Here is a 12536-nt window from a genome sequence, read left to right on the forward strand (position 1 = left end):
GACAAAAAGGGATCAAAGGTATTCAAATTGGCAAAGAAGAAGTCAAAATGTCTCTCTTTGCAGATGACATGATACTCTATATGGAAAACCCAAAAGAAGCCACTCCCAAATTATTAGAAGTTATAGAGCAATTCAGTAACGTGGCAGGATACAAAATAAATGCTCAGAAATCAGTTGCATTTCTATACACGAATAACGAGACCGAAGAAAGAGAAATTAGGGAATCCATCCCATTTACAATAGCACCAAAAACCATACGTTACCTTGGAATTAACTTAACCAGAGACGTAAAGGACCTATATTCTAGAAACTATAAATCACTCTTGAAAGACATTGAGGAAGACATAAAAAGATGGAAAGATATTCCATGCTCATGGATCGGAAGAATTAACATAGTTACAATGTCCATGCTACCCAGAGCAATCTACACTTTCAATGCTATCCCGATCAAAATACCAAGGACATTTTTCAAAGAACTGGAACAAACAGTCCTTAAATTTGTATGGAACCAGAAAAGGCCCCGAATCTCCAAGGAACTGTTGAAAAGGAAAAACAAAGCTGGGGGCATCACAATGCCGGATTTCGAGCTGTACTACAAAGCTGTGATCACAAAGACAGCATGGTACTGGCACAAAAACAGACACATAGACCAATGGAACAGAATAGAGAGCCCAGAAATGGACCCTCGGCTCTTTGGGCAACTAATCTTTGATAAAGCAGGAAAAAACATCCGGTGGGAAAAAGACAGTCTCTTCAATAAATGGTGCTGGGAAAATTGGACAGCTACATGCAAAAGAATGAAACTTGACCACTATCTCACACCATACACAAAAATAAACTCCAAATGGATGAAAGACCTCAATGTGAGACAGGAATCCATCAAAATTCTAGAGGAGAACATAGGCAACAACCTCTACGACATCGGCCAAAGCAACCTTTTTCATGACACATCCCCAAAGGCAAGAGAAACAAAAGATAAAATGAATTTATGGGACTTCATCAAGATTAAAAGTTTCTGCACAGCCAAGGAAACAGTCAGAAAAACTAAGAGGCAGCCCACGGAATGGGAGAAGATATTTGCAAATGACACTACAGATAAAGGACTGGTATCCAAGATCTACAAAGAACTTCTCAAACTCAATACACGAGAAACAAATAAACAAATCAAAAAATGGGCAGAAGATATGAACAGACACTTTTCCAATGAAGACATACAAATGGCTAACAGACACATGAAAAAATGTTCAAAATCATTAGCCATCAAGGAAATTCAAATCAAAACCACACTGAGATACCACATTACACCAGTTAGAATGGCAAAAATAGACAAGGCAAGAAACAACAATTGTTGGAGAGGATGTGGAGAAAGGGGATCCCTCCTACATTGTTGGTGGGAATGCAAGTTGGTACAGCCACTCTGGAAAACAGTGTGGAGGTCCCTTAAAAAGTTAAAAATTGAGCTACCCTATGATCCAGCCATTGCACTACTGGGTATTTACCCCAAAGATACAGACGTAGTGAAGAGAAGGGCCATATGCACCCCAATGTTCATAGCAGCAATGTCCACAATAGCTAAATCGTGGAAGGAGCCGAGATGCCCTTCAACAGATGACTGGATTAAGAAGTTGTGGTCCATGTATACAATGGAATATTACTCAGCTATCAGAAGGAACGAGTTCTCAACATTTGCTACAACATGGACAGCACTGGAGGAGATAATGCTAAGTGAAATAAGTCAAGCAGAGAAAGACAACTATCATATGATTTCTCTCATCTATGGAACATAAGAACTAGGATGATCAGTAGGGGAAGAAAGGGATAAAGAAAGGGGGGGGTAATCAGAAGGGGGAATGAAACATGAGAGACTATGGACTATGAGAAACAAACTGAGGACTTCAGAGGGGAGGGGGGTGGGGGAATGGGATAGACCGGTGATGGGTAGTAAGGAGGGCACGTATTGCATGGTGCACTGGGTGTTATACACAACTAATGAATCATCGAGCCTTACATCGGAAACCGGGGATGTACTGTATGGTGACTAACATAATATAATAAAAAATTATTTAAAAAAATAAATAAATAAATAAATAAATAAAACAATTATAAGATGAATAAGTAAATTCTGGGGACTCAGCATGGTGACTGTAGTTAATAATACTGTATTGTGTACTCGAAATATGCTGAGCGTGTACATCTTAAGTGCCCCCCCCCAAAAAAAGAAAACAGTAACAGTGTGGGGTGATGGATGTGTGAATTAGCTTGGTTGTGTTAAGCATTTCACAGTGCATGTACACATACCAGATAACCACGCTGTATGCTTTAAATATGCATAATTTTTCTTTGTCAGTTCAGCCTCAGTAAGGCTGAGGGAAAAAAGAAATCTGATTGGGCCCCAATATTAATCCATAAACTATAGCTCAGCTTCGTACACTTTTAGTTGTGATCTTACATCATCACAAGTGGTTCTGTATTACTGAAGACAAAAATAGAAAAAAAAAGTTTTTTCAAGGCTCAAGTTATTTAAGCTTTTTGTTTGTTGAGGGTTCTGTGAGCTTCAGAATGACAGGTGATTTTAATGTGTTCTTTGTAATAATTATCAGTGATGCATCTGCTTACCATTTAATCTATTTAGCTATAAAGAATACGGTTTTTGAACTTGGAGGTTGTGGGTAGGAAATGAAGACAAATGGATAGATGCTTCTGCTTCGTGGTAGCCACTGTTTTCCTTTTCATGTCTTTATAACTTGTTAACATTTCTTTTTTCATCCATCTTTCATGAGGAGCATGACAGAAAATGCCAGCAGCTTCTGTTTTTTTCAGATTAAGACTGGAAAGTAAATAGGACAAAATGGTCACAACTGTGCCTTGTGGGGTGGTCAGAATGTGAGTTTAGATTGTTATTTTTTTGTGGGTTTCTGGGGTTTTCTTAAATTGCTTTTAAAGTTTTCTTTTTATAACAAATTGCTATAAAAAGTGAGTACATTAGAGCAGGAGTCAGAGACAGATGAGGTCTCTACCAAAACTCTTGAACTTACTAATTGTGTGAATGTAGCAGAGACCCTCCTTGACATGAGCCTGAGTTTTATCTATAGAATGTGACTCATGTCACCAGTCCTTGCTGTTACCTAGGATGAAAGTAAGAAGTAGAAGGCTTTATAAGTTATAAAATTATTAATAAAGCATAGTATTATTTATTCCATTCACATTCATAATTTTAGAAACTTTTTGTAGGAAAGGATGAATCTAGTATATTTTTTCCCCAAACGGTAGAACTAGTGATTCAATTTATGAACTTGTATTTTCTTCAATTCTGCATGGTTATTTTTGCTCTGAATCACTCAGCTATTTATTTTCCATTTTATTGATTGTAAACACGTCTTTGGTAGAGCCAGAGTGCACTTTCAGTAATTTTGAGGTGTCAGCTGTCCCAAGAAACGTATAATGATAATCCTATAGTCATATGAATCTTGTACTTGTGGTCTCCTTTCAGGTCAACGGTGATATTCCCCCTCGGTTAAAAAAAAGTGCTCATGAAATCATCCTGGACTTCATCAGATCAAGACCCCCTTTGAATCCGGTATGTGATCTGAGTGTTCCCCTTGGTTGGAGGTCACGTAGCAATGTGCTCTCCTCTAGGACGTGGTCTCTGGAACTCAGCTCTCTTGGTAGTTTTCACACCCATCTTTTGTTCTCAGAATGATAAAGCCTAACTGTAAGTTATATTCTTCAGTCACAGAAAAAATACTGAAAATTACTCAATACAAGGCCGTCTTAGGACGTTTTAATTCAAAACAACCTGAGTTACGGTGCAGTTCAGTAGCCACGTGTCCCTAAACAAATTAATCAGCCTCTCTGAGCGTTTATTTCTTCAATCATAGAAAGAAGACAACGATAGTAATCCAAGAAGGTTGTGATGATTTCCTCAAAAATGTTACTTTTAAAAACAGTAATAGTAATAGATAAAGTATAGGTTACATTTCAGTTGATTGCCTATCATGGTGGCATATTGTGAACATAATTATAACTTCAGCAAAACGGACTCCTTACAATTGGTTGAGCACATATGACCAAGTTACTGTGAAATCCAGTGATCTCCCTCTTGCTTAGTCTTTTATTATAAGACAGTGTTGCAATCAATAAAATACAATTGCATAATACTGTAGTATAGGAATGGACTTCAGTAAGAATTATTTAAGGACAACTACTGAAGTCTATAGCCATTCTTTTTTTTTTCCCCAAGGTCTCAGCCAGAAAACTGAAACCCACCCCACCACGGCCACGGAGCCTCCATGAAAGAATATTAGAAGAAATCAAAGCAGAAAGAAAGCTGCGGCCCGTCTCACCGGAGGAGATGAGACGCAGCAGGTTAGGTGAGTCAGCTGCTTACTGCACCGCTGGTCTAGCCTCAGCCATTTGAAGTAGTGTCTGTGTACAACCAGCCCAGTGAAAAGTAGTGGCATAATGGTGCAAAGTAAAAGCAGTGTTTGTTCCTCTCTCTCTCTGACATACACGTACTTACTTGAAGTTTATACTTGAAATTCACAGAACAGGAAATTCTTTCCCCATAGGATACTGAACTACATGGGAGCGCCATGTCTTAGTGGGAACTACTCTGCCATTCTCTAGACTGTGGCTTTAGGAGAGTCTCTTTACCTCTCTGAGTGTTGATTTCTTTATTGGCAGAAGGGGGATAAAAATTCCTCTGTGCTTTAATTATGGCTTTTATGTAAGAATTAAATAGGATTGTGGTCAAAATACTTCATAAACCGTAATACATATACAAAGCTATTATGTTTTAGAAATATGATACATAGTTTTACTTCACATTTCTGTTGTCTTAATTATGGGTTTAAAGATACAGTATTATGTGATGAAAGCATCGATTGTTACCTGATATCACTTAACTTATTCCCAAGCTTCCTTTATGTGTATTTGTTTTTAAATGTGTACTATAAACACACAGCGATTTTGATAGATAGCAAGACCATATTATAAAATATTTGTAAACATTTTTGTCTATACAGCTCTCCACCTATTTATAAGATTAAAGATGCCCAAAGAATTCAGAGAAACTTCCTTTAGAAAAATAGATGATAGTGGCATCTGAACAGGGAGGGAACCACACTCTCCTAGTTTTCTCCTCTGATCTCTTTTCCTGCCTCTTTTAGACTCTCCTTGGTCCTTTAGATTTCTGTCCTGGGCTCACCTCTCTCTGAGCAACTACACCCCTTTCCATGGTTTTTGTTCTGGCTACAAAAGCTCTCATCTGTGCATGGATCTCTCTGAGCTCACACCCGTTCATCCAGCTGTCTGCTAGCTAGGGCCTACAGTAGGACAGGGGAACCCATCTGTTTTCTCCGAAACCACCTTCTCCTGTTTCCCCATCTCCGTGTGCTCAGGCAGAACCTTGCGTCATCTCTGACTCCTACCTAACAGCCAAGCCCTGTTGATGTTTCTTGTTCTGGATCTTGTTCGTTTCCCCCTTTTTAGCCCAACACTATCCTAACCCAGCCTGTCATCTTCTCTTGTCTAGTTTATCACATCAGCTTTGACTGCTGTCCCTGCTTCCAGCCTCGAACTCTTCAGTCGTACCCTTTTGTTAGACTCTCAGCCCTTCTTTTACCTTGTGAGCTTCTTGCCAGCAAGGCCCAGATCTGTCTTGTTCATTGTTGTAGAAGTGCTCCCATAGGTGCTGAAGTACTTGAATGTATTTTCAGTTACAAAGCTACTGAGTGAATAAAGGTTGTATCAATTTATCCCTGTCTAATTTTTATGGCAGCAAGTGTTGTCTCTTTAAAATAATGTTTAAAGCATGCTAAGTGACAAATCCATATAAGCATTTGTATAATAATGAACTAAAACATAAAAGCCATGTGCACCGGGGCGCCTGGGTGGCTCAGCCGTTAAGCGTCTGCCTTCGGCTCAGGTCATGATCCCAGGGTCCTGAGATCGAGCCACGCATTGGGCTCCCTGCTCGGCGGGAAGCCTGCTTCTCCCTCTCCCTCTGCCCCTGCTTGTGTTCCCTCTCTCGCTGTCTCTCTCTGTCAAATAAATAAATAAAATCTTAAAAAAAAAAAAAAGAAGAAGAAGAAGCCATATGCACCAAGAGTACTTATCCTGATGTCCTCAAATGGGCCTGACAAGAGTCTGTGAGTCCCCTGAAATACAAAACGTGTGCTTATTTCACAAAGTGTATGTATGTGCATTTTTCTGGGGAGAGGGTCCATAGCTTTCCTCGGTTTCCTAAAGAGTGCACAGCCTCTAAGAGTAAGAACCACTGTGGAAAAATAAGGAAGTGGTATTATGGGATGCTAGCCTAAGACTGGATTTTTTTAAATTGGTGTACCTTGAGAATTAAAAAATGGGGGTAAAAGAAAAGATTTCAACAAAACTATGAGGCAAAAGAAATACATTACCGTGAGAAAAGTAAGCTTCATGATTTACAGGAATTAGGCTGAGGGATTGTTAGCGTCAGTTGAAGTACTTATAGATGTTCTTGTACAATGTGGATGATATTTGACATATAGTTCCTCCACTCTTCTGATAGTTTTTGAAGCTTTACTTTCTATTAAACAACCATGTCATCTCCTGGGGTGCAGAGATGAACAAGGCATAATGCCTGTCCGCAAATGCTTACAGAATAAGGACTCCAGAGTGTCATGTATGTTCATGCTGCAAGACCATTAACAGCAGCCAATCAGAAGGCATTAGTGAGGCCATCTGAGGGAGAGACTAGCAGTCCCTGTAAGTGTCAAGGGGACACCCTCATTGCTTGAAAGGGTCACTGCAAGCCTTTGTCACATACATATTCTTCTATTTCACTTTAAACAAATTCGATGCTTAATAACAGGAAACCTACTTCAGAATAATTAAATATCAGGGGTGCCTGGGTGGCTCAGTTGGTTAAGTGTCCGACTCTTGGTCCTGATCTCATGGCTCCTAGGATGGAGCCCCGTGTCAGGCTCAGGGCTCAGCACGGGAATCTGCTTGGATATTCTCTCCCTCTGCCCCTCCCCCACTCGTACTGGCTCGCTCTCTCTCTCTCTCTCTCTCTCTCACATGCTCAAATAAATAAAACCTTAAAAAAATAAGTAAATATCAATTTTACATTACGAGGACATCTTATTATTTTATTTTTTATTTTAACCTTACGAGTGGTGTTTCACAACAGCCAGGACTGAGCTGTTATAGAAAGCGATTGTTCATCTGTGAGAGTCTTACTTCTAGAATTCTGCATTCAAACTGATCTTGAATCTTACTGGAAAGTAAGGGATTTGGGTTCATTTCTGCAGATCTACGTTGGTTCTTACCATAAATCTTGCTTTGGGGAGTTTGAGTAGGATGAGGTTGGCAGACTGAACTTGAGAAGTTTTCTACATATTTTTATAACCTTTCCCTTCCATGTAATTGTGAGCAGAATCCCACTATAGAAATTGGGGAAATGCATAAATGTTTGAAGAAGAAATGTCACCCGTTGTTTCAACACCCAGAAGCATCCCCTGTGAATCTACTTGTGCAGTATGAAATGGAGACAAGAACTGTATGCACAGTATTCTGTTCTCTTCACTTAGCGTTGTGTGTGATGTGAACATCTTCCCATGTCATTAAATAGCATTCATAAGGCCCTTGTATCCTGATATATGGCTAAAGTGTGTTTTATTTCCCTATTGTTTGACAGACTCTCCTTTTTTTTTTTCCTGTTAAGTCTGAAAATACTATTCTTGTGCACCAGTCTTTGTTCATGTCCAGTCGTTTTCTTTTTCCTAACATATACTGAATTGAGATTTTGGGTTTTAAATATAAATTGTACCTTTAAAAAACATCTTTTCTGTAAACTTCTTAATTGCTGTTATGCTTGATTTCTCTCCTCTTTGTGATACATAGAGCTTCGAAAAGATCCAAACCTCATCTTCCAAGAAATAACGGCATCCCTTTCTTATGCAGTAGTCGTTTGTATTTCAAAAGATAGATTCGTGTATCAGAAGAATAGAATGAGAAGATACTAGAGAAGGGTGGCAAGTGCTTTGAGAATATGTTGTCTTTTATTTGCTATGTATAATTTGAAAAATCTAAAGTCAATAATATTTGAATTCAGAAATGCAGGGGTTTTTTTTAATGATTCACAGATATTTATTTGAAAACCTCACACTAATGCATATATAAATACTATGATTAGATCAATCAGATTATGGACAGCAGAAACTGGATATTTACTTCTACAAGGGTTAATTGTAATATTCCTTCCCAGAAGTCTTAAAACATAATTATAAACAATTATAATTAATGTTTGGATTTTTCTTTAGAAAAACATTAAAAATTAAATTTATAGCACTTTTGTAAAGTTAGCATTTTGAGGAGAACACTTATTTCTTTTCTTCAATGAATATTAGCTAAATTATGAAATCCTTTTGTTTGAAATACGTAATTTCTGCATCCAGAATATCTTGATTATTGAACTTCAAGTTTCTTGTATGAATTTTTTTATTAACATATAGTGTATTATTAGTTTCAGATGTAGAGTTCAGTGATTCATCAGTCTTATATAATACCCAGTGCTCATTACATCACATGCCCTCCTTAATGTTCGTTACCCAGTTACCCCATCCCTCCACCACCACCCCCTCCAGCAGCCCTGTTTGTTTCCTATGATTAAGAGTCTCTTATGGTTTGGCTCCCTCTCTGATTTCATCTTGTTTTATTTTTCCCTCCCTTCCCCTATGCTACTCTGTTTTGTTTCTTAAATTCCACATATGAGTGAGATCATATGATAATTGTCTTTCTCTGATTGACTTATTTTGCTCAGCATTATACCCTCTAGTTCCATCCACGTTATTGCAAATGGCAAGATTTCATTTTTTTGATGGCGGAGTAGCATTCCATTGTGTATATATACCACATCTTCTTTACCTATTCATCTGTCAGTGGACATCTGGGCTCTTTCCATAGTTTGGCTATTGTGGACCTTGCTGCTATAAAAATTGGGGTGCAGGTGCCCCTTTGGATCAATACATTTGTATCTTTAGGGTAAATACCTAGTAGTGCAATTGCTGGATTGTAGGGTAGCTCTATTTTCAACTTTTTGAGGAACCTCCATACTGTTTTCCAGAGTGGCTACACCAGCTTGCATTCCCACCAACAGTGTAGGAGGGCTCCCCTTTCTCCACATCCTTGCCAACCTCTGTCATTTCCTGACTTGTTAATTTTAGACATTCTGACTGGCATGAGGTGGTATCTCATTGTGGTCTTGATTTGTATTTCCCTGATGCCAAGTGATGTTGAGCATTTTTCAGGTGTCTATTGGCCATTTGTATGCCTTCTTTGGAGAAATGTCTGTTCACGTCTTCTGTCCATTTCCTGATTGGATTTTTTTTAATATTTATTTATGAGAGAGAGAGTGTGCATGAGCAGGGTGGAGGGATAGAGGGAAAGGGAGAAGCAGACTCCCCTGAGATCCCCGAGCCCTAGGCAGGCGCTTAACGGACTGAGCCACCCAGGCACCCTGCCTAATTGGATTATTTGTTCTTTGGGTGTTGAGTTTGATAAGTTCTTTATAGATTTTGGATCCTGGCCCTTTATCTGATAAGACATTTGCAGGTATCTTCTTCTCCCATTCTGTTGGTTGTCTTTTGGTTTTGTCACTATTTTCTTTGCCATGCAAAAGCTTTTTATCTTGATGAAGTCCCAATAATTCATTTTTGCCTTTGTTTCCCTTGCCTTTGGAGACATGTCTAGCAAGAAGTTGCTGTGGACAAGGTCACAGAGATTGCTCCCTGTGTTCTCCTCTAGGATTTTGATGGTTTCCTGTCTCACATTTAGCTCTTTCATCCATTTTGAGTCTATTTTTCTGTATGGTGTAAGGAAATGGTCCAGTTTTATTCTTCTGCATGTGGCTGTCCAGTTTTCCCAACACCATTTGTTGAAGAGACTGTCTTTTTTCCATTGGATATTCTTTCCTGCTTTGTCGAAGATTAGTTGACCATAGAGTTGAGGGTCCATTTCTGAGTTCTCTATTCTGTTCCATTGATCTATGTGTCTGTTTTTGTGCCAGTACCATACTGTCTTGATGATTACAGCTTTGTAATATAGCTTGAAGTCCAGAATTGTGATGCCACCAGCTTTGGTTTTGTTTTTCAACATTCCCTTGGCTATTCAGGGTCTTTTCTGGCTCCATACAAATTTTAGGATTATTTGTTCCAGCTCTGTGAAAAAATGTTGATAGGGATTGCACTGAATGTATAGATTGCTATAGGTAGAACAGACATTTTAACAACATTTGTTCTTCTAATCCATGATCATGGAATGTTTTTCCATTTCTTTTTGTCTTCCTCAATTTCTTTCATTAAGTGGTCTATAGTTTTTTGAGTACAGATCCTTTGCCTCTTTGGTTAGGTTTATTCCTAGGTATCTTATATGTTTTGGTGCAATTGTAAATGGGATCCTTAATTTTTCTTTCTTCTGTCTCATTGTTAATGTATGGAAATGCAACTGATTTCTGTGCTTTGATTTTATATCCTGTAACTTTGCTGAATTCCTGTATGAGTTCTAGCAATTTTGGGGGGGGGAGTCTTTTGGGTTTTCCACATAGAGTATCACGTCATCTGTGAAGAGTGAGAGTTTGACTTCTTCTTGCCAATTCAGATGCCTTTTACAGAAATGCAGGCTTTTTTAAATAGGTGGGTTTTTTTAATTCAAGTAGAGTTAATATACAGTTAACATACAGTTAATACAGTTAATTTCGGGTGTACAATATAATGATTCAGCAATTTTATACATTTCTCAGTGCTCATTAGGATAAATGTACTCTTAGTCTCCTTCACCTGTTTTACCCACCCACCCCCACCTGCCCTCTGGTAACCACCAGGTCTTTTTTTCTTTGTCTCTTTTTCCTTTGTTTGTTTAGTTTCTTAAATTCCGAATATGAGGGAAATCACACGGTATTTGTCTTTCTCTAACCAACATATTTCACTTAGCATCATATCCTGTAGGTCCATCCATGTTGCTACAAATGGCAAGATTTCATTCTTTTTTATGGCTGAACAATATTCCATTGTATGGATGCGTGTGTGTGTGTGTATATATATATATATATGTATATATATATACGTATATATATATATATATACACACACACACGCATCCATATTTTCTTTACATCTTCTTTATCCATTCCACATCTTCTTTGATGTCCAATTGTTGGACACTTGAGCTGCTTCCATTTCTTGGCAATTGTAAATAATGCTGCAGTAAACATAGAGGTGCATATATCTTTTCGAATTAGTGTTTTCATTTTCTTTGGATAAATACCCAGTAGTAGAATTACTGGATCACATGGTAATTCTGTTTTTAATTTTTTGAGGAACCTCCATACAGTTTTCTACAGTAGCTGCACCAGTTAACATTCCCACCACCAGTGCTCAAGGGCTCCTTTTTCTCCACATCCTTGCCAGCATTTGTTGTTTCTTATATTTTTGTTTTTTGCCATTCTAACAGGTGTGATATGTGATATCTTATTGTGGGTTTGATTTGCATGTCCCTGATGATAAGTGATGTTGAGCATCTTTTCATGTGTCTGTTGGCCATCTGGATGTCTTCTTTGGAGAAATGTCTATTCATGTCCTCTGCCCATTTTTAATTGTATTATTTGGGGGTTTTGGTATTGAGTTACATAAGTTTTTTATATATTTTAGATATTAACCCCTTAGTTATATCATTTGCAGATATCTTCTCCTATTCAGTAGGTTGCCTTTTAGTTTTGTTGATGGTTTCCTTCACTGTGCAAAAGTTTTTTATTCCGGTGTAGTCCCATTAGATTGTTTTTGCTTTTGTTTCCCTTGCCTGAGGAGACATATCTAGAAAAGTGTTTCTACAAGAAATGTAGGGTTTTTTGAATGGTGAGTGGAGGATTATTCTCATCAGTATAAAATTCTGATTACTTTTCTGCGAGATAACTAAAACACAGTAAAATGCTTATTTAAAAGTTACATCCTAATTTATTTACTAGAATGAAATACTTAAAATATTATTTCCTGGTCATCAAATAATAAGTGTGATTGTCAACAAATTGTTGCTTTATTTGCCCCATTTAAGATACACATCTCCTTTGTTGACATAAGTGCTTTTGAAAACATCTGCATGTGATTCCAGCATCTTGCCTAGTTGCATTTGGGATCTAACTCAATGCTTTACCTTCACGTCATTTTTTTTTAATACTGTGTTTTTGGATTGTAAGTATAAATTATTCCTTTAAAAACATCTGCCAAGAAACATATTGAGAGATACTTACATTCTATTAAATTTAGGTGTTAGAACTCTATAGGCAGTCTACCTGGAAGACATGAACAGGGGAGACATTCTGCCCATTATGCCTATGCCTCCATCCCCACTATAGATCTAAGGTTCTGTCGTCTTCTGACGGTAAAGGTACCTGTCCTTCCTCAGCCTAGGTCATAGAATAGATAGTCTGGTAAGAGTTTTGGGCCGCAGTGAAAATAGTTAATTCTCACTGTCATGAATACCCAAATTAATCAAATCTTTGC

At 38.0% G+C, this 12536-nt stretch overlaps 1 protein-coding gene across 2 annotated transcripts in view; it reads left to right on the plus strand.

Annotated features, from left to right (window-relative positions):
- The window catches only part of SPIRE1 (spire type actin nucleation factor 1), a 213448-nt gene that overhangs the window by 162056 nt on the left and 38856 nt on the right, over positions 1–12536 (plus strand). For both annotated transcript variants that reach the window (XM_044379555.3, XM_026486304.4), the window contains exons 7-8: positions 3491–3577; positions 4241–4370. In XM_044379555.3, coding sequence (XP_044235490.2) covers positions 3491–3577; positions 4241–4370 — 217 coding nt within the window. The remainder of the gene's footprint in view (positions 1–3490; positions 3578–4240; positions 4371–12536) is intronic.

Source organism: Ursus arctos, unplaced genomic scaffold (genome assembly GCF_023065955.2).
Source record: "Ursus arctos isolate Adak ecotype North America unplaced genomic scaffold, UrsArc2.0 scaffold_34, whole genome shotgun sequence".
Lineage (NCBI taxonomy): Eukaryota > Metazoa > Chordata > Mammalia > Carnivora > Ursidae > Ursus > Ursus arctos.